Source organism: Lagopus muta, chromosome 9 (genome assembly GCF_023343835.1).
Source record: "Lagopus muta isolate bLagMut1 chromosome 9, bLagMut1 primary, whole genome shotgun sequence".
NCBI classification, from domain to species: Eukaryota; Metazoa; Chordata; class Aves; order Galliformes; family Phasianidae; genus Lagopus; species Lagopus muta.
Genome location: NC_064441.1, coordinates 21,048,407 through 21,071,300, shown reverse-complemented (window position 1 = coordinate 21,071,300; position 22,894 = coordinate 21,048,407). Strand labels below are relative to the sequence as shown.

At 45.1% G+C, this 22,894-nt stretch overlaps 1 protein-coding gene and 2 non-coding genes across 8 annotated transcripts; all 3 read right to left on the bottom strand.

The window, feature by feature from the left end:
- Positions 1–1,307: 1,307 nt before the first annotated feature.
- Positions 1,308–21,745, bottom strand: ATG16L1 (autophagy related 16 like 1). 6 transcript variants are annotated; one of them, XM_048954926.1, is made up of 19 exons: positions 21,411–21,745; positions 20,804–20,897; positions 18,231–18,336; positions 16,965–17,038; positions 16,521–16,772; positions 15,704–15,769; positions 13,896–13,982; positions 13,073–13,129; positions 12,828–12,875; positions 12,015–12,117; positions 9,361–9,466; positions 9,172–9,242; positions 7,607–7,678; positions 5,984–6,104; positions 5,078–5,183; positions 4,377–4,526; positions 3,929–3,976; positions 3,456–3,557; positions 1,308–3,076 (listed from the first exon to the last, which is right to left on the bottom strand). In XM_048954926.1, exons 1-19 carry the CDS (start codon positions 21,523–21,525, stop codon positions 2,983–2,985), a joined length of 1,872 nt encoding a protein of 623 aa, XP_048810883.1. In that variant the 5' UTR covers positions 21,526–21,745; the 3' UTR covers positions 1,308–2,982. The 6 variants fall into 6 exon arrangements, with proteins under 6 accessions (XP_048810883.1, XP_048810882.1, XP_048810887.1 ...); XM_048954925.1 differs by having other exon boundaries at positions 1,309–3,076; positions 13,896–13,985; XM_048954928.1 differs by lacking the exon at positions 12,828–12,875 and having other exon boundaries at positions 1,310–3,076.
- On the bottom strand, positions 8,521–8,783 carry LOC125697955 (small Cajal body-specific RNA 6). The gene has a single exon (XR_007379027.1). It is a non-coding gene; the product is annotated as a small Cajal body-specific RNA 6 (non-coding RNA).
- LOC125697954 (small Cajal body-specific RNA 6) lies at positions 11,505–11,778 on the bottom strand. Its single transcript, XR_007379026.1, has one exon. It is a non-coding gene; the product is annotated as a small Cajal body-specific RNA 6 (non-coding RNA).
- Positions 21,746–22,894: the final 1,149 nt, after the last annotated feature.

The following is a 22,894-nucleotide window of genomic DNA, read 5'->3' as shown; positions in this document are numbered from 1 at the left end:
AATTCCTGCAACATTTTATTAAATAGGATTTATCTGGGGAGTTTAATCGCTGTTCTGGCAAACTCAAACTCACCTGCCCTACAACGTGGAGAATTCACATGTGCTCGAGGTGCTGTTTGGTGAAGTAAGGAAGAGGCTTCACAAATGAATCCACCTGTATTCAGTCTCACAGTGCAAAAAGAAAAGTGAGCTCTGTGAAGTGCTGCTGCTGCTGGAGGATTATGAGCCCTCCAGGAGAGGAATGAGCATTCTTGTTACCACCTCTGCTTCTCTGGAGGCCTGGCAGATGTGGGCACGCATCTCCTGAACAGCTTGGAGGCAGTTTCTCCACAGTTCACACTTTCAATCTGTGGAGAAATGGCCCCTTGCTGCTCCCAGCCACAGGAAGGGCAGCTCCACCATCAGCACAGAAACAGCACGACAGCACCCTTGCACAGCAGCTACCTTCATTTCTCTTCTTCCATCTACAGGTTGAACCACGAGTGGGCAACAGAATTAAAAAAAAACCAACAACCTCAGGTAAAATAAAAAAGCTAAAATTGGCCATTGGAATTTCAGAGAAACCATGGTCCTGAGGAATTTCAATTTAAAATGATTAAGGTTTTAGCTAGCTAGCCATTATCACTGCTTTAGCGTTACATTTTATTAACCTACTTTGTAACAGCACAAACAGGCAAAACAAAGCCCTTTGTGCAAGAATCTATGTGCATGATGTGGAAAATAGAAGTCTGATAGCCTAAGTTATAGAAGTCCTAAACCCATTCTGACCCCCCCCATCAGAGCCTGCAGTTATTATGTTAGCCTAATCTCCCAATAATCTTTCATTACGCTGACTTGCCATTCAGCAGTCTGTTTTTCTGCAGCGACCCAAGGTCACCTGGGATCTTGGTAGGTGCCTTTTGAGAAGCACCTGCAGCCACAGCAGCAGGCAGAAGGAAAAAACACGGTCTCCAAAAAACGCCTCAAAATGCCAGTGTGGGTTTTCTCCTTTTTGCTGTGGTTCCCACATCCAAGAGCTGGGCACAAAGCTTCTTGTCTCAGCAAAAAGAGGAGAGCAGTCAGTTAAGGTTCATGGTTGCATATTTAAATCTGTTCATTAACAAAAACAGCTGAAGGCTTTGTTTCATTACTCTGAAGTAGCAACCAGAGCTTTATTCAATGAGGGTTTTGTGTTTTTGGAAACGGGCATTTCCTATCACTGCCTTAAAAACCCAATAAGGTGCCACAGGATATAAAGCCTTCTGTTCTCAGCAGCGTCTGAAACACAGATGATGATTTCCTTAGTTCAGTAACGTATCCAAAACCTCCAACAACACATCCACCTGTCAAGGACTTGTTTAACATGGTGAGACCTCCTTCAGTCTCGGGCAGTGCTCCTGAGACAGGGCAAGGCAGGGCTGCATCTGCAGGTCGCCCAGCTTGCTACTAAGAGCAGCAGTTATCCTCCTTCCCTCTACACCAAATCCCACAGCACAGCTGAACCCAAACCTACAATTCACCAAGAAAACAAAACAAAGACGTTTCCAGTTTCCACTCTTGGCTCATTGAGAACAAAAATCTCACACATGAACACAGACATCAGTGAATCAGAGCAGCATGGGGTTTTAAAAGCAGAACATGGGTTTATTTACAATCAAGTTCTTATGGGCAGCTGAATAAATAAAAAGTTTGCCCAGTATACTCTAGTTCCCCCTACAGAAGGTGCCTGAACAAAAGGCTGGGTTACAGAGATGCCTCAGAGAACAGCTGCCCCCCAACCCAGCCCCTCCAAACAACACGCTTCCTTAGTAAAACACGATCAGGAAAGATGAAAATAAAGTGCAAATAAAAAGGCAATACAACGCTGGTGGCTTGTCTAGAGGCCCAGACCATGTGGAAAGGTTTGGCTGGATGCAATTGTACCACGTAGCTCACAGCCAACCACACTGTGGTTTTTGGATGCGTAAACGGGGACAGGAAGATTCTGCTCCACAGCACAGAGCACACACAGGAGTATTGCACGTCTGCTGAAGAAGGGCCAGCAGCCTGGAACGGCCAGCACCAACAGAATGCATTTGGGATTGAACCCCACTGACCCCGTGTTCTACTGACAGCCTCCAGCAGAGGACGGATGAACCGAAAAGGGGACCAAGCATCTGTGTTCAGGTACTGAAGTCACAGTATGACTACATTCCGCATCGCAGCAGCACAGCAGAAGCCGAACTTCTCTCTCCTCAAACCCAGTAACCAAATTGCCTGTGGAGTAAAAAGATTAAAAATCTCTAATTTTGTGATACCCCGACCGTTGAAGGGCATTTTAACAAAAGGGTGCAGAAGTCCCGAAGAATGGACAATGTCCATTAAAAACTGACACGAGGAGTTTGCACGACAGCACTGGAGAACCTGTCAGGATCAGAGTAGCTCTGCACCGAGTTGGGAACTCAGCAGCAGAGCTGCCAGAACCATTGGAAATTCTTTACAAAAGCTTTTCCAGCACTTCAGGCTGCCCAGGACCCGTCCACATTCCGGGATCTTCTCACTCCACACCTAAACCAGGCCACAAGAACAGAACACAGGAGACAGAGCGCGCATTAAGTCAGCATACACTGTAACTTCTTTCCAACATTTCCAACTCAGAAGTGCTGTAGATACATTTGTGTGATAGGGTATTTGGCACAGCTGCCTGGTGAGGAATCCCACGTATCTTCAGCTCCACTGGTGCATAGATACTGCATGTAAAGGCATGACTAAGTAGCATTCTCCATCCAGAACAGCTAATCCCTTGCTGAGTCCGAGTGCCACAGCGTGGTTACGGCCATAAGAAGTCTCTGACTCGGGTTCCTCCTCCATTGCTTTGGAACTCTCCTCCAGAAAAAATGAAGCCCACGCACTTGTTAATATTCCCGCTCAGGATGGATCTGGGCCGGGGTCTCCATTCTGTTCAGCCACGGACCGGCACCACACACAGAGGCACGGGAGCTCTGCCTCTCACCCTCCATCCAGTCAAAATTCAGACCACAGGACAGCCTTGTTGCCTTTGTCCACACTGACCACATGGGCACCCGCTGGGGACCACGCGACTGCATTGATAGAAGAACTGAAACGGAAGCCAGGGGTAAATTTAAAGGAAAAAAAAAACTGAATTCCACAACAGCACTTCATAAGAACGTGAAATAACACAATATCCTGACTATGACAGAATGAGCACTTTCATTCTCACCTCCTAGGAGAGTCCTGCTTTTAATAAGCTCAGGAAGGATACTGTTTCTTCAGAATACATGAAATATATTTTACAAGAATCAAACGCCAGTAGTCTTTGCCCAATCTAGAAAACAATGCCACTCATCCACAAAGAACCTGCATATAAAAATTCTCACACACCAACCCAAACAGTAAAGCTCTATGACCACAAGTCTTTCTCATCCATATTCACAAGCCAGATCTTGCTTCAGATGGAACGGGCAGCTTTCCCTCACCTGTGATGCTTGGCAAGAGTTCTCTCCAACTTCCCAGTGAGTACATTCCAAACATAGAGGGCACCATCAGCTGAACCAGCAGCCACATAGTTACCGTCAGGACTACGAGATCAGAGAAGGACTTGAAGGCACAGAACAAGTTTTCTTCACACCAGCAATTTATCAGCACAACCATCATTCCAAATTCAGCTTCCTCAGCAAGCAACTTGATATCACATCATTTAAAAAAAAATCTCCGTTACCATTATTTAGCACTAACAAGCAAATGAATTCATAAATCAGGAAGCTTCCAAGACAGTTCATCAACATCTACAGGTGCACTGTCTTGACCAAGAGGTAACTGTGGACAAATCACAAACTCTGCCCCACGTTTTTCCAGCTGTAAATGAAGATGGTGCAGCCAAACATCATGAATCACTCACTTCTGGGGATAGGATTTAATCAGACAGTATCTTCCTTGTATCCAATCTCACCTGAACACAACTCTTGTCCAGTCAGAGCCACATTTGAATCCCTGGGCACTGAAAAGATAGAATCAGATAATTGAAACTTCATTTATAAAGAAGATTGATCTCCAGATTCTTAATAAACAGCACAGTGAAGGTTCTGGATGGCTCAGAATAAGCTCCAGTACCCCTTCATCACAATTCCTATTTTTCATACACCAATCCCTCAGACACATCTGAAGCAGCCCCTTCCCTTAGGCCAAGCACTTTGAAAGCAATCCACCTCCTTTAGAGAAGCAAACAAAAAGATTTGCCATCACAGGTTTTTGCTGTTAGACTGCAGAGAAACTTGCTATTCAAGTGAAAAAATGTAGGTGACTTCTTTCTCCGTGGAGACGCTGAAGAAAGGCTAACACTGAGAGCTACCAGCAAGCCTGACTTCCAAAATTCATAGTGCTCTTGTGGGCACACTCACCTGAACGTCTGCTTGACAGCACCAACCCGCAGGTCAATGATCTTCAGCAGATCATCACGGGAACAGGTCAAAAGCTCTGTTCGCTCCGAGTTCAAGTCCAGAGCTGTGATCCTCCCAAGCAGCTCCAGTTCTTTTACTATGCTTTCAGTCCTAGGAAAAGATGGGGAGACAGTAGGGGAAAAAAGAAAAAAAAAAAGACTAAGTAAAGCAGGGTGTGGAAGCCAAACCACTGCATCCAAACTTGCACTTGTCCCAGTGTGAAAGAGGAGGAGACAAAGGATTCTGGGCTTATTCTCATATTTTGAGGCTTTCCCCAGCAAGATTCCACTTGGTGGAAAACACAACCAGCCAACAGTCAGACACTACCTTACTCCCAACCCTATCCTCTGGAAAACTAAATAATGTCCAGAAAGCAAACTAATGACCAGTGCAAAATATTTACAGTGAAACAGGCTGCCTTCTCAGGAAAAAAAAAACAAAAAGCAATCCAAAACCATATATAAATCCCAAGCTCTCCCCTCCTCAACCAACAGCAGTAAAAGCAGTAATAAAAGGCACTTTCACTTTCATCAGCTCTGAGACTTGGAACAGTCTCTCCAGCTTCTCCACTAAGGAAGAGAAGCAGCCCAGGGTTCTGAACATACTTGGACAACAATTCTATAATCATCCCTGCTGTGTGTAAGCCCTCCCACAAGTTTTACCTGATATCCCAGAAACGGATTTTCTTATCAAAATGTCCACTCATTACACACTGCTCAGTGCATACGATGTCATTGCAGCTAGATCCTGCAAACACTGTTTTTATACCTAAAAAAAGGATAAGTCAGTGGTGAGGCACTGCATTCCATACAAGCTGATGGAAAGGGAATCAGAAAATAATCACTATGCCATGCACACACCCTGAACATAGCAGCTGCACAGTGCTGGGCCCATGCAGTGCCACAGGGCAAACTGCCTTAGTGTAATCCCGAATTAAGTCTTTAACCTCCCTGCCCTTCTCAATCTCCTTTGCTAGATCTAATATCTCTTTAAATGTTCCTAGGACAGCTGCTTTACTTCCTATCTAGCCACCTATAATTTGCCAATGCTAAACATGAAACTGCCAACACGACCTGTGTTCATGGCTCAGGTATCAAAGCAATCCTGATTTTTCTCTCAGTGCAAGAAGGCTTAAGAGCCATCAGTTGAAGAGCAGACCAAGAAAAACGTTTATCCCAAAGAGGAACCAGAACCTGAGCATCTCCTCCATTCGTGATGCTGAAATCTGGCACATTTCCAAGACAATTCCATCCACCTCCAGGTTAAAAACACTCTGAGCTGGCTCCACGCTTTTAGTGGAAGACAAAAATATCCACAGCGTGGACTGATAAACAAAGAAAGCTCCTAGAACACAGCTGCTGTGAATGTAATAGCATTAACAGTGCTTTCTACATACACGATTTCTTATTTCAGGTAACAAACAGAAGGAATCTGATTACTTGAACAACAACAGAAAATAGCACCACCGCTGCTTTTTGAAACTAGCAAGAAGATCTGCCTTATGTAAGGCTCCCATTTACACCCAGTAGGAGCACAGCACACGGATGAAAGAAGTGAAGCTTCCTTACAGACTTTGCTGCGGAGGTCCCAGAGCTTGAGGGTCCGGTCGTGGCTTCCTGAAACAATGCGCGCGTTGTCCAGCAGGAACTTGGCAGACAGAACCTTACCGCTGTGACCCGTCAAAGTGTGCTGAGGAGAAGACACTCGCGTTGGCAAAGCGCACGGCTCCACCTGATTCCTTTCCTTATAGCTTGCTGCTTCTATTCAACAACTTCACAACGAATCTTAAAAGATCATTTGCACCTTTACTGCCTTGCTCCAATTTGCTTTTCTTTGTTTCCACCCCCATCTGCGACATTTAAACGGTGATCAACACCGTGTTGGAGTTTTCAGTACCACTGAGCTCAGCCTGAAGCCCTGAGACATGGGTCACCTTTGGCTGCAGGGTCTCCAGCTACCAGGGAACCTGTGAGCTCTCCTACTGCAGCATGCCCACACTTCAGGGGTAGATGGCAGCTGCACCACAGCCTCGCAGGAGAAACCAGCAGAGGGAAAGCATGCTGAAAATGGTTTCTATAACAAGCTTCTCTCAAGGATACAGCAGGACATACCTCACCTCAACTGCTGTTATACCCTCAAGTCTGAAAGCTGAGACAACCAAAGGTTTCAGAAACACTCCCTACACCAGATTCCATAACTGCTTTTGTTTTCATCCAGCACAGAGGAAGGCTCAGGGGGGCTGAGGAACATGAACTGCATTCACTTCCAATTGCTGACTATAAGGTCCCTTCCAACCCCTGCAATTCTGTGATTCTGTGTGATTTACGTGCCAAATCACAAAACAAGCAGTGAGTGACTGAAGCAAGAACTGGGGGGGGGGAGAAAAAAGCCACAAGAGAAATGCCTGGTATACCAATTTTTTGGTTGTTGTTTTAAAAGCTCAGACAGTATACTACAATTTCCTGCATTAGACCTGATTTCTGCACACTGACAACCACCCAGTGAATGACCATGTTATACTTGACGTGTGAAATGCCAGGAGATTCAAAACCTAAATAGCATCTTCCTAAAACAAATTGATGAGAAGTGTCAACAGGAACAATAATAAGCAAAACTTTACAGAGAGCTGATAAGAGGCTATTTTTTCCCCACAGGTAAATCCTTCCTTAAACCTGAGATAAACTGTTGGATAAGAACCTGAGTACAGAGGAAGAAGGGAGGGATCTTTTGAAAGGTAGAGAATAACTTCACAAATCCTTCAGTTTGCTGCCTTTAGCTGCAAGGTCTAAGATTCCTTTTCAAGACTCTTACCTCCGACTTAAAGAAACCCAGGAAAAACCACAAACCAACCCTCTGCTGCAAGCCCTTCTTCAGCTGTCCTCTCTTTAGATGGAGGCTGAAGCATTAAATTGATTCTTCAAGAACCATAAGAAACATTGAGTTTCCACAGAGAGGGATGCAAAGTTGTGTATTACAAACATGTGGCAACTGGAGTTTCCTGCGAGGCTGCGCAGAGACCAACATTAGATTTTAGGTTTCGCTGCAGAGCCTCTTTAATCTAAGAGAAATAAACATTAATAAAAGGAATTGCTGAGTGTCTGTAAGTGCACAGCAGCAAAGATCACACTGCCTCTATAAGACACAAAGGTGGAAATGCAGGACAAAGCTGTCCCAAGCATCAGGAGACTCACCCGTAATCGATTGTCATCAACCGTCCAGATTCTGCTGGCAAAGTCATTTGAAGCTGCTAAGAGGTAAGAACCCTGTAAACACAAGTTTAGTTTGAAACTATTTCTGCTAGTCAGTATGGAAATTAAGCTCATATCATTTCCAATTAGTGATTAGAGCTGTTTCAGTGCTATCACGCCAAGGGAAAACACAAGGATAAAATAACTAGAACCTGGTAGCATATAACAGCATGGAAAGCCAGTGTGACAGCCTTCAGAAAGGCCACGGCCTTTTCTTCTCAGCAAAAGGTGACAGCAATTGGTGCAACCATGACTAGAGATAAGAGGAATAACAATGACCAGACAGCAAAGTACCTCCTTTCTTCCCCTTCTGCCCACCATTACTGCAGCGAGGATCTGAACTCGTTTGCCCCCACCTTTTCCTTTCACCTACACTTTGCACATGAAGAAAGCCCTGCATCATCTACCTTAAGCATTCCTCAAAGTGGAATTGGCCCAATTCTTGAAGTTTTCATTATACTTGTAATGCTTCAAGATTCCAAGAGCTAAATGTGTTCAAGGACAGGTAGATGGGTTTGTTCATGACCGTAGGCTTAATGCTTTTCCAAGTCACCCACAACAGGGAGAGATCTATCCTTAAAGACCTACTCAAAGACTTCCCTGAAGCTAAAGAAGAGTCCTTAAGGCCCACTGGCATCTCACCCCAGGCAGATGTCACCTCAAGCGTGTTCATCCTGACACACATAACCTCACAACTAGTTTATCCTGCAGATTAACAACCCCTGCAAATCTCATCAGCTGGTTGACGTCCAAAGGGATGACAGCTTTGGGTGTGTGTCAGGAAACAGAACCAGCGGGTGGAAAAAATTACTTCAGCTTCAGTCTTACTCTGCAGCAAAACACTGGGTTATGGAGGAGGTCTCAGCAGAAAAGTCAGATCACACGTCCAGATACAACAAGCCGAAACCCCAACTCCTTTGAGCAGCTCTGTGGGATGCTGATCACAGTCATGTCTCCAGTACTTCAGGTTAACATGAACTGAACACATCACATGCTGTCAGCAAGCACTCCCACAGTCACACTACACTGCTGTGCCATGACTGGGGAGGAATGCTGGGAGCAGAGGCCATAGAAGAGCGAGTCTCGGGACAATCAGACCTTTTACTATTCATCACAGACCTCAACAAAGCACTCGTGAAAATAAAAGCTTGGCAGAAATAAAGCCCCAGTGTATTTTCTTCCTTTGTGCTGCTGTGTCAGCTTTAGTGGGAAGCTGAAGATTAATGCCTCATATTAGACAAAGCCTGATGCATTTTAGTCTTCTTATAACAGCTCCGTACTGGCCAACGTCTGAGCTGCTTATAATCTGAACTGCAAAGTCAAGATGAGAATTACACCGACTGCAGCTTCTGTACTATTTTTCAACTATTTGCAGTTACTCTCCTAAGCATTCACTCCTATCTTAGGTAACTTCTCAAAGCATCAGAATGGAAAGTGGCAGCAGAGCATAACATACATCAATTAGCTTATTTCCAATTACAAACAGTGGATATTGCACAGATACTCACAGCACTATCAAACTCTATGCTTGTAATCCCAGCATTACTACCAGAGAGGGAACCTTTGGGCTCACACCTATCTGCACAGAGAAAGACGAACAAAACTTAAGCCATGGATTAGAACAGAAGCTGACACAAAGTGAACTCTAATATGAGTTTCTTTCATACCCCACGTTATCCCAAAGCAAAAACATTTACCTCCCAAGACTTCCCAGAGCTTAACCCTGCGGTCCATGCCTCCTGTTGCCAGTAACCGGGAGCCAGGGCTGAACTGCACCGCGTTCACCTCCCCGTCATGTGCATCCTGGGGGAGCAGAAGAAACAGAACAGCTACCCAAACTGCACAGATCTGAGAGCACTGACTAGAAAGAGACAGAGCTTCAAGGGTTACACCACAGCTGCAGCTTTTTCGGCAGTGCATAGGAGGCTGAATCCCTGCTGTGGCTGATTGTGTACAAACAGAGCAAAAAATGCTGATCCTTATCTAAAAAACCCAAAGGCACATGAAGGAGAACACCAGCAAGGACTCACCAGGGACAGTACACTACCAAGAACTTGTCAAAGCTTACACAGACTGAACTTACAAAGCAGAGGTAAAAGAGAGAGATAAAATAAGGAAAGGACAGAAAACATTAAGAGGTGACACACTGCAGAAGAAAATCAACCTTTTGTTTCTCTGTCTAGAGCCAGCAGAGGAACATAATCCAACCAGCTTATGCAACCACTAAACACACGAGTCAGGTTTGGCCTTGGAAAGCCTGCTTAAAAACAGCATAACAAATAAAGTGCATTCACTTACAGTATCAGTGATAATGCTGCTTCATACTGGCAGTTAAGTACTAAAGGCACAGCTGCAGCTTGGAACAGCCCTCCTCTCACTGAAAGCTTGGGTTTATGCCATAGTTCCTATCAGCAGGCCCAGCAACATCCCTGCTTTTGCTCAGGGTAATATTTGAAGGTTGAGCTGCCTGCTTACCTGTGATTCTTAACCTTTAGAAACCTATGAGGATTTTAGTATTAAGATCTCTCTTTTTCCCCTGTCAATTTTACAGATTTGCACTACTTGCCCATTATTTCCCACACTAAGGAGTATCATGGCCTTAACTCATTTGCTGCCTTCTTTTCCTCTCCCCTGCACCCCACCCAGGAATTTTCACTAAGTGCTCTTTTGAAATCAGTTTTCAGGAAGATGTTTTTCTCCTAGAACTTGCTGTTGGTCTGTCAGCTCATATTTAGAGGTCATCACACTTCAAGTCTGGTCTTCTTGGAAGTGCTGAAGAGATACTCTAAATGAAGCTAGCCAAAATCTTTGCCCAGCAGCTACATCCCACTGTGCTGGCTGACACAATAACCTTCTGCTCCCATCCCAGCTTTTTCTATTCAGCTCTACAAAGAGAGGCATGGATCACTGTTTGGAGTAACAACCTCCCAGCATCTGCCAAACTTCTGGCACGGAGTCCTTGCATTCGTTTTAGGAATGCTCTGCACTGCTCCACTGAATCTAGACATGTGTGAGGCTCCACCATGGCTCCAAACACAGGAGCTGAAATACAACACAGATCATCTCCAGAAGGCACATAAAAGCTCCCACGCAAGAAGGAGGGAGTTCTTTCTTCCAGCACTGCACTGCTAACTAAGCAACACCTCTCAGCCACTGTGATAGGCTTGCTACTGCAACTGTTCCTACTGCAGCAAGGTGGGAATTGGAACAGGAAAGCATTCCCTGTGTTTATGCAATTAAGGGTCAGCATAACTTACTCTGGTTTGTCCCCTGTGTGGGGCTGACTGGCTATGCCACTCTAGGAAGTTCAGATGACATCAGAGGCAATTCATAGAAAGGTGAAACAGGTGGCTCTTGAGCATCTCAGTCATACATAGCTTTGCAATGTCCTACATATTAAAGCATTAATCATAAGTAATTTTGTCAATCAACTGGACTTGCTGTATACAGCCAGAGGTGGAGGGAGGCTTTTACCACGTAGTATAGCCACAAACACCTCCTGATAAGTGCCCTATTCAAGCCAGCTCCAGGCTGTCACTTAGGCTGTGATCTCATTCTCAGCTTCGGAAGCATAACTCCTCCTCCTCCACCCCATGGCCTCCATTAGAGACAGTAACAGGGCACGCCAGGAACACACAAGCCTCCACACCACAGTAACTCTATACGACTCCTTGTGGATGAAAACAATCATTTTGTATCCAGGGAGAAAGCACTTGATGGACTGAGTAAGTTCAAGAGAAGCATCCAAACAAACAATTGCTCTGTGAAACAATTTACCACAGTATCTTCCATCTCAGAAGTTTAAGTTCAGCCTTGTGAGGCCACAGCAACACATAAAGGAGGTCTCAGCTTGAAAACTTTAGATCACGCACAACCAATGAAGGCACACCACTGCCATGAGCTCCTCCCAACCAGCTCTGTTGGATGACATTCGGCACCAAAACCCCCTTCACTGTGGGGAGCTGGCACTGAATTAATCCCAAACTGTCAGCAATCTCTTTCTCAGTCATAGCTCTACTATGGCATGACAGAACAAAGACTGCTGGGAGCCAAAAAGGTAATGGTGTGCAATTTCCCAGTGCCATCAGACCTTTTACTAAGTGTCATCATCGACCTCAGCAAAACAGACATCAAACACATGCAGAACAGAACCACACCTGGGAGCACACTGGCTTTGAAAAGCACTTTGGCTAAATTAAATAGGATGAACCACGCTGCCAAGAATTTCTTCTTCTTTGGCAAAGTTAATGGCAGTGGTTTCAAGAGACCAGGATCCAAGATGCAGACAGGATTGGCTTCCTCCAAAGATACTACAAAGGATGGTAAAAATGGTAATTCCTTCCATACTTACAAAGACACAGATGGCAGTAGTGGGCACTCTCACTTCTTTACTGGCACCTGGATGTGGCTCTGCATTGTCCTGGGGAGCAGGGAACGAGGACAAAGAACGCCTCCTGATATGAAACACAGTAAAAAGATTTTACAAACAGGAAGGAACGCTTCCTCCTGAGTCCACCCAGATTTGTACATGTCACTTAACTACACTGAATAGTGATTAAACAATAGGGTTTTTATTTTCTTTTATCCTGCCTTTCAAAAATGACATTTATTGCACAGTACTACATCCCTTATGGCTTTTAATATCTCACAGAATGCCAAATATTTTACCAGATCTGATTACTGACCTCATTTTGAAGCAGTCATCTTTTTCTATTAGGAAATAAACATGGCAGTGATTGCAGCTGAGTTTAGCAGGAAAGACTGCAACTCCATCATTGTGTCTAGGGAGACTGAGCACCACTGCAGCACTACATTCCAGGCAGCAAAACGCTCCATTCCAAAGCTCAAACAGCACCATTTAAGCAAAGACCATCCACCTCATGTAGGGCTCAACTTGCAATGGCTGGCTCTACTCTTGATACCAAGCACAAAGCCTAGAGGCTTACTTTAAAATAGCTCTAGTAAAGGAACTAAGCACAGTGGAAAGTAAGAGTAACACCCATGTATACTCCCCACAAAGAGGAGTTCATGGTATCTCTAACAGCAGATAATTCCTATCCAGTAATATTGACAACTGACATCTAATCAGGATAATGCAACTTGGTTCCATGTTAACTCGGTGGAATACATTCACATGCTGGACTAAGAGGGATAATGTTTTCACCTGGCAGCATCGGAAGACTGATGTCCCAAAAGGGGAGATTCAGACAGACTGGAGGGAAAGGTCAGAGGTCAGCACACGGCAAGATGGAAGAAACAGGAAGTTGAGGAGAACAAAAAAAAGAAAAAAAAAGGCAGAAGCTAGAAGAAAGGCTGAAAATATTTGTTTGTATTCCTTGCATCACCAAGATTTTTTGTATACATTGAAACCAATACAAAAAACAAAGAGGAGCAAGTGTTCTAACCTACCCAAAGATATTAGTGATAGAATCCAGAAGGCCTCCAGCTGGCTGGGAGAGTCGCTTACTGAAGGAGGGGAGGACAGGTATAAATCTTGTGAAGAGCTTCTCCAAATAAAGATCAACATAAATACAGTTCATAGCAGCAAGTATCTGGAAAGACTCCCTCCCCACAGACCCAGTCCCAAGGCAGAAAAGCCCAAAGGCAGGCAGCAGTACAAAAGTCACCAGAACTACAAATCAGAGCATCACTTGTGGGTGGTGTTTCTTCGTTTTCGCCTCAATGTCCACCCCATGAATTACTGGGTTCAGACATAACAATTTACCAAGTCTGTAGTTCCAATAACGTGCTCTCATCATTATCTCTTACTTTCCACTCACTGCTACTTTAGAGGGAAAAAAAATGCATTCAATCTAGGTGAAGAGATTTTCAGTATTTCAATAGAATTCCAAAGCCTAGATACTTGTAAAGCCATGTTGGTGTCTTCTATAAATACAGAGAACACAGCTGGCACTGCAGTACTTACCTTATAGTCTATTTTTGTTTTTAAATCTTATTTTTTATCATTATAGATATTTAATATCTATAATAAAAAACTAGTTTTGCTTGGTTAAAACAAGAAAGGAAAAACATAGCCAGAACACAGTGATAGAGAACACAGTATGCAATCAGTTCCCTACTGCTCTGGTGCAAGCACAGAACTGCATTCCAGACAAAGAACAGTGAAAACCAGAAGCAATATCTCAACACTGTTCCTTTAGTTGTTCTAAATCTATTATACCCCTTGTTCTTCCCCAGGAACATGGAAAGAAAGATGTCTCAGGCTACAAACCTGGGTGTTCGGCTGACAGCTCGCACTGGAGACGTCTCCTCAGCTGTGTCAGAGGTTTCATCTGCAAGCACTTCAATGTCATCATCCCTGCTGAAGTGAGAGAACAGAACACACCTCATTTTCAGCCAGCAGAGCCTTTAGGAGTGATCACCTCTGAAGTATTTGAACAGAAGGGCTGATACTGCTCGAGGATCCACCGGTGCCTGACCCCAACCCCACTCAGCCTCACTGAGCTGCAGTGTCACAAAGGCAGATGCAGGTAACACAAACACTATCTGGCTGCCCCTGCCAGAGACAATACTATCAACTGTAGGAAAACAATTATGTGCAATGTCTACATTTAAATTCTGAACTCTTTTGAACTGCCAGTTATACTCTTCTGTGACAGTTTTTTTCCTCCATGTTGATGTTGACAGCACCCTTTCCAGATTTTCTTTACTACAACATTATGTTTCAGCTTGCAGCCCAACATTCACTATAACGACCCACGAGGGTTTGAACTTTGTCTCTTCATGAATTTAATGAATTTTTTATACTGTTTGAACTTCAAGTGCTGCTCCAGTAAGCAGGAGGGATGTTTTGGGCCACTCTGTTATCTACATGCTAATGTGTAACTGAATATAATGGTGAGGTTACAATATAAATGCCATAAAAATAATCCAGCTAAGATGTTCAGCACGTGCTGAGCAGTTATCATGGGCTCTGACAGTCCTCCTTCAAAGCACTGCTGATCTTGCAGGACAAGCTGTTTTTAAACACAGTGTCAACTTGATGACACATGACTAATGTGAAAACCCTAATTTAGGGTACTAAAACCCAGCATTTAACTACAAACCAGTGTCTGCCATCAGACAAGACTATTCAGCTGCAAAAGAGCCTAAGAGGATAGGCTTTGTTTTGACTCCTCAGCAGCTCAAAACAAAGGAAACGCTGAGACCACCATCACCACCACAACAGGAAGTAAAGTACTCAGGCTGTTGAGCCACAGCTACCTGTGCAATAGGAAGGTCTCACTTTGGGAAGTGGAATTAGCTTTGCAGGGAAAGCAGCCACAGACACGTGCATTTCCTCTCTCCATACAACACTATTTACTGGAGAATGTAATGTTTAAGTTGTGCGTGTGTTTACATCAAATAATGTGTGGCACTGGCCACTGCTCTGGGACACAGAGGTTAGTGATAATTCAGAGGGACCCACAGCTCAACAAGGTAAGGGAATGGCTGCATTTAAACATTTCTGGAAAAGCTGCAAACCAAACTATGCTGTCTCAGCTGTATTGCTGATTACAGTTTCAAATCTCCCTCCAATTACTGCAAGTTCTCTCACATTCCCTACATACACGCTCTTCCTACCCGAGATTTCTGCCTGGGCCCTCTTCCATTACTTCTATCATGTGCAAGGACTCACAGCACAGAGCTCTAAGGTGACTCCAATCTGCTGCAAAGGGAATCAAGAAACCTGCACAATGCTCTGGCACTGAGTTCTGCAGACTGTGTCAGTTGTAACCAATGGCAGTGCACTGAGTGTAGACTGGCTAGATCTGACTAACCTAAATGCTAATAACCTCATCAACCTGGCACAAAACACACATCACCATCTGCACACTTCAGTCAGCTGATGACAGACCATCCAGGAATAAGCAGTGAATGGCAGTGAATATCCACGTGCTGCTGGCTGATGCAAAGGACAAGAGACTCAAGATGATCGTTTCTGGCCTGCCAGGAGAAGTCAGTCCACATTTTTCTGGATTGTTTTCTGCAGTAGAAATTTACTCCAGTACAGAGGAACTCCTTAAATTAAGTGCTTACGGTTCAACAGGCAGGGGTTCTTTGGCAGCTTCTGCCAGCTCCTTTTGCAGCCTGGCTTGTCGCCTCCTAAGAAAAGAAAAACATGATTAAAGTAAAAACAACAACAACACACAGCCTTCCTTAATCTTATTTCAAAGATGATCATGTGCAGGTTTGATGGATTTCGTAATACTAAAAACATCACACCACTGGCACTCTTACAGCACACCTTCAGCTCACCAGCTTCTTGTGGCCCACAGGAATGCAGATTTGCTCAGAGCAAACACTTGCAAGAACTTAAAAAGATGTTAAGAAAGATAGTACAAAACCACCACATACTATGTGGTTTGTCTTAAAGGCCTCAGCCTTCAAATATTGCCAGCTGAAAAGTAAACAGAGGTAACTCAGAAGAAAAATTATTTGTTCTTACACACAGTTTAGTCTCACAGCATCTTCTCCTGTCAGCAGGATGTAAAGAAACATTTAAATTGGTTGTATAAAGAAAGATAAAACTGTGTGTATTATCAGAATGCAAGTTGAACAAATCTTCAAATCCAGTACTAACAAAAGGAGTGTTATTTATGACTGTTAGGCCACGGTTCACTGTTGTTCAAGAAAGAAAAACACATGTTTTATTCATTTAAAAGACTGAAGTGTCTTCACAAAGCATTCCCCTGTGTTGGCCAGAGGAAGGAATGCAAACTTCTGGACTCTCATTGCATTGTGCAAGAATTCACAGACCTCAAAGATGAAACTGAATAGGCTGTTGTTTTATTCTACACACACAGTTATCTCTGAACATACTGGGAAGCAGTTGATCAAACAGAGATCATCTCACCTCGAATCCTTTTCATTTTCTGCATTCAAGCGATTGGCTTCCTGTGCTTTCTCTGCCATCCAACGTGAGACCAGCTCCTGGTTATCTTCAGTTGTTTTCCTCAGTTTCTCCTCCAAGGCATTGAAGGTGATCTGGAGAGCATCATATTCATCTTTCAGTGTCTGATTAGCTCGCTCAAGATCCTGTAGCTTGCTGCGTAGTTCCTGGCACTCTGTTTCCAGTTCAGAGATTTTTTGCAAATACTCTGCAATCCTGGAAGGACAACAAAACATAAAACAATGAGAATCTTTTCTCAAGTATGTAGCTATTTATTTATTCATTTATTGCAATACAGAAAGGAATGCTTAGCCCATGGGTAAGGCTCCTGGAGACTGTCATAACAAATAACCCAACCAGAAGTCTCCATCTCAAAACAATCGCACAGAAGAAGCTGTTCCTACTCACTTTGCTTCATTCATCTGCATCTCTTTGTCCTTCTGCTGCATTTGGTTATTCAGATCAATTACAGACTGGGCCAACTACAGAGAGGAGAAAATCACATTACAGAAACGCAGGGTTGTCAGCTGGACAACATATGCAGAGCAGCTCTCAGTGAGAGCACAGACCAATCTACAAGCACAAGGAGCATCTTTCTTGTCTTCTTTCAGCTTTCTATACTTATTTGTTTGTTGCTTCTACAAATAAAGCTTCTGATGGAATCTTTGCAGAACACAGAAAATAAGAGGGGCAGAATTCTGTTATCAACTCCCAGGTACCCAGCCAACAAACCCCACAGGGCGCAGTGCCTCAGCTGCCCCGGGAGGAAGACTGAGCCCTGAGAAGCTGGGCAGGTTGCTTAGGATACTGGGCTGAGTGGGAAGCAGGAATTTGTAGTGCTTTGTGTAGTCAACGCACGTTTCCTGCATAAAGCTGCCTACTCTTTGAAAAGCTCATGATTACAGACACAGGAGCTCCTTTACAGTTCCAATGAAGTGTGGTCAAAGGAGCAAAACTTTCTCCAGGTCACTCCCATCTCCCTGTAAAAGGCTGCAGTAACTCTCAGGTGCTAGCTCCCAAACTTACTCTTTCCTCTGCTGCGATTCTCAACACCCAAATCTGTTGGCAGAGCCCTTGTGTTTTCCTATCCAGAGAAAAAATACCCCCAAAAAATGAAGAAAAAAAATAATAAAACTGCCCAACTCATTCCTTATGGAACTGCCAAGCCGCCTACTGCATTTATGTAGTAGAAACAGTGATTCCTTCCTTTGCAGTCTAACACCAAAGCACTTCCAACCTCTGCTTGCACTTGTTTTGTCCACTCTTACCTAGCAGTGCTCCTGCAAAGCAAAAGAGCCAAGTGGAACCACCTACTGCCACCTATTCTCTCACTTTCTGCTCACTGAAAATCTTTCCAGCATAGAACTGGTGCTCATTTGCAGCTCTAAGCTAGATCAGTTCCTTCCTCCTCTAATAACTACAGTTAAAAACGTTTGTGAAATGCAAAATTAAGCTCTTCTTAAAAACAGCACTATGCTGATAATGAATCCTCTTATTTCCCGGCTCTCAGCTTGAACAACCAACCATCTCCAAATTTTTTTAATCATGACTATGAATTGCTTAGAAAGACTGCATGTGAAATGATGAAAAAAGACAAATGATCTCAGTAAAATTAACATCACGTTCATGCAGGGCTACGTTTGAAGCACACAGAACACAAGAGGATTTTCCAACCTCTCCACGTTTCTTATGTAGCTCAGTCAGCTCCTCTTGATGCTTTATCTTCAGCTGTGCCAGTTCCTGCAACTGAGCATCATTCCATGTGCCATCGTGTCCTGGACTGGAATAAGAGAGGAAGAAGGTCATAACCTAGAACCCAGCTGCTTTCATGCCTCTGACCAGTCAGTTTCAGGACACCATCTCCCTCTGATATTCTATACCACATGAGAGATGCAGTCCATTCATTGCAAACTAAACCACAGCTAACTCCACCACAACTCACTCCTCACCAGCATTATATAGTATCAAAAAAACTGATTTCCTGAGGGTTTCATTTACTTCTTTTTTTTTTTTTTTTTTTTTTTTGCATGTTTCTAAAATAGACTTAAAACCCAAATGAAAGACAGCATTTAAGAGATGCAGATCCACAAGCCAGGGAACCTGGATCTCTTCCCAGTCCCTTGGGTTTTCCATCCCAGGTTTAACAAGTCCCTTCTTCACTGCCCCAGCTACATTCTAGCCTGTGGCACAAAAGAGGTTTCTTTTAACTTCTGTTTGCACATGCACATCCATCCTCCCACCTCCAAAACAGCTACAACTGTAATGCATATAGGATAGGAACGTAGATAGGAACAGAAGTTAGCTTTTTAAAAGCATATATATGTTATATATACACACACAGATTCCATGCAACTAAATTTGAAATTACAGCTTTCCAAAACAATAATTTCAAGTTGACTGCTATAATACCAGACAAAAAGAACAAGAAAATTGGAAGCATCTGTTTCTGCAGTCATTCTGTGTTAAAACAACGCCAAGGGGAAGACCACGTATTCAGAAGCTGGAAGGTCTCACAGTGGTAACAATGAGAACAAACTGTGTGTCTGGACAGCTGAGAGGCCAAGTCTCTGGTAATACCCACCAGGCCCTATAATGCTGGCCACTCTTGCACCTGCAGCCAGATCTAATACTCCTCCTTGCCTTCACAGCTGATTAAAAGCATTCTTCCCCACCTATTTAGTATTAGAAAATTCACTCAGTTTGAACAAACTGCTACATACCAAGGACAGTGTTATAATTCAGTTTAGTATTTACTTGGAATATGTTTTCTGAGCATTTCTTCTCATCCTCCTTTACCCCAGTCTCATCTCTTGGAATAGGTTTTCAACCAGAATGAAGGGATAAACCTATTTGGGTTTCACCAGAACGCGATTCCAATAAACTAAAGATGGTTTAGGACAACCACAGCCATCAAAAAACTCTTGACAGCTTTCATATACGTGTTAACTCCAGGAGAATCAGTTCTTCCTTCCTTACAAAAACACAAACTACTTGTTTCTTATTCCAATTAGACACATGCATACAGTATTGAGTCACATAGCAAGAAGAGTTTCAACAGAGACTGCAATTCCTACAGCAGTAGGTAATTCTGAGCTAATGAGCAGCCCTTTCTTCAGTCAAGCCAAGAGGAAAAGCCAGCAGTCCCTGCCTGCTGGCATTTATGTGCTCTCCAGATAATGGATACACTACCAGCAAATTGGTTTGCAGTGCATTCAGGCACCAACAGAATAAATAGCACGAGTGCTGCCTGCAGCACTAGGTGCCATTCCTGCATTAGAAGGGAGTTTCTGATAAAATCCTGCTAAAAGCAGGCAGATGATATAGCTCTTGTTTCATAAGTGTAGGAAACACATTCAGATTGACACTTCACAACTGTGTTTTGCTCCACTCTACCCAGGTATCTGCCCTGGTATCACTGAACCTCCAGTAAGACAGCTCCAAGTAAGACAGCTGTCCCCTTCTGCACTGCAATACTTCGTTGCCTTCGTGCAACTTTCAGTTGATGGTCTTAAGAGTCAGACAACAATCATTAAGTAGTAACAGAACCAGCAGCTCACCCTGGTCCACCTTCACAGGTGGAGCCTGTGACAAACTGCTTTCTGCCCAGGACTTGGACTGATCTTTCTCCATCAATTAACATAAACACAAAGAATCATAGAATGGCCTGGGTTGAAAAGGAGCACAGTGCTCATCCAGCTCCAACCCCCTGCTGTGTGCAGGTCACCAACCAGCAGACCAGGATGCCCAGAGCCACATCCAGCCTGGCCTTGGATGCCTGCAGGGATGGGGCATCCACAGCCTCCTTGGGCAACCTGTGCCAGTGCCTCACCACCCTCTGGGGGAAAAACTTCCTCCTCATATCCAACCTAAACCTCCCCTGTCTCAGTTTACAACCATTCCCCCTTGTCCTATCACTATTCACCCTCACAAACAGCCATTCCCCCTTATTATTGTTTATACACTTCCTTCAAGTACTGGAAGGCCACAACAGCGTCTCCCCAGAGCCTTCTCTTCCCCAAGCTAAACAATCCCTCAACCTTTCCTCATAGGAAAGATACTCCAGCCCTCTGATGTGGTGACAGTAAGTTTCTCATACTTTAAGTTTTATTTCAGTTAAACTAACTCCCCACTTTACTCAGCTGTAAGCTACTGTCATAACCTAGAAGACTCTTGTACAACACATCAATCCATGGTTTGGGTTAGAGCAGGCAGGGAAGACAGCTGAACAACAAAGTAATCACAAATACCTGATTTCATGTCTGCTCTGCATGTCATATTTCTCTGCTTGCAGCTTATCAGCCAGCACAGCATGGAGATCCGACTTCTCTAGCAGCTTGTTATCTAAAAGAACAATTAAGAAAAATAATCAAAGACCAATACCAGATTCTTTACCATCTAAAGAAGGTAAAACACGCCATAATCCTGTAGGACAATGAGGTGTGCTGCTAGGGCAGTACTCAACTCCAACACCAGCCCCTGGTTGGTTCAGCAGCTGTGCTTGGCAGAGAGGCTGCCGTGGCTCACAGGTAATGATATCTGATAAGCATAAGATGGCAGTGAAAGTCCAAACCCCTCACAGCTCTGATCCGACGGCAAAGAGAAGAGCTGGAAATCACTGCACACAACACAAGGCTGTATTGCGCGGGAAGGTGCTGCGAGAAGCACTTACTTATTCTTCAGATAAAACAATACAAAAAACTTCAGCTAAAGAAAACGAAACAACTCACGACCTTTCTCCGTTGGGAAACCCCCTCACAGCGCTCTCACGGAATTGAGATAAGCGAGCGCCCAACCCCGCGATTTCCCACTGTCCCAGAACAAGCCCAGGGCACAGAGCCCGCGGCAGCCGCTCACACTGCGCCACGATCTCCTCGAAGGCCTGCCGTTGCAGCCGGTCCCGCCGCCTCAGCTCCGCCGCTATGTGCCGCTTCCAGGGGGGGAAGCCGGCGGCGCGCAGCCCCGACGCCATCTCCGCGGCGGGAACGGACGTCTAGAAGAGCGGCGTCCGCTATGAGCGGCCCGGAGGAGGGGCGGGCTCCCCGTGGAGCGGCAAGCGCCGGTTCTCAGCCCGCGGTGGGCCGAGAGCCCGCCTCTCACAGCCGAGGCTCCACCAGCCCCGTCCGCAGCCGCCGCCCCACGCCCTCCATGGCGCCGCGGCCGCGCTCCGTCAGGGGTCCTCGCGGCTCGACGGCGCACCGCAAATGCGACAGAGGCTGTCCGCAGCGCTGCCTGACGCCGCTCTCCAACCTGACGGCTTCCGGCGCCGCCGACCCGCAGCACTGCCTCTGACTCGCGGCGGGCTCCGCTACGAACGCGCACTCGGCCGCCACGGGCGCGCGGGCGACACCCCGCTGAGGAGAGGGGGCCTCGCGCGGCGCCATTTTGCGCGCCCACCCATGAGGCGGGCCGCGCGCTGCCGCCATCTTGAGAGCGGCGCGTGGTTACGGCATCCACTCCGCGCCGCCATTTTGGGAAGGGGCCCTCTGCAGAGGCGCATGCGCATCATTCGGGGGGGGTGGGGGTTTGTCTGTGTGCGGGGAGCCCCGCTCAGGCGTGTGCTGCGATGGCACGGAGCTGGCAGTTGACGTGAGGGCTCATGTTGTGCCAGAGAAGGGACAGGCTGGATAATAGGAAACATTCCTTCTCAGAAGGAGGCACTGCACAGCTGCACAGGGAAGTGGGGCGGGCACCTGGAGGTGTTCAGAGCTGTGGGGATGTGGCACTCGGGGACGTGGGCATGGTGGGGTGGGCTGGTGCCCGAGAATGGTGACCCCAAAAGCTGTACGGTGGGGTTTGGGGATGAAATTGCTTTGGGACACAGCAAAAACAACAAACAGCCTTTGCTGCAGCAGCACAGCCTGTTGACTCTGGCCAATGTGAAAACGCACAGATCTTGCTTTGTAGCTTTGCTTTTAACTGCTTCATGTCTCTGGTAACGTGTTAGGCAACCTCATTATTGTAACTTTGTTTGAAGCCGGGCAGCCTTCATCAAGCTTTCTGTCATGCACGATGCTAAATTGCTTTGTTTTTCTTTTTAAATAAATGAATGAAGGTGAAACTATTAAGCTGTAACAAAATCAAATGGATGATTCACGAGGTTGTTACACCGGAGGAGAGAGCAGTGCTGGCTGAGTCAATAATAGCTCATGCACAGCTCTGTCCTACTGAGAACGCGGTGCAGAAAGTTGTGTGTGTTCTCTGCACAGCAAAGTGTGAGCACATGGCCTACTTTTCCCTCTGTTTATACATTTATAAATGATAAAATCAAATTAGATGTTGTAAAATTGCTTGTAATTGCATGCTTAAGTCTTTGTGCCGCTGATAAAATTACTGGACTC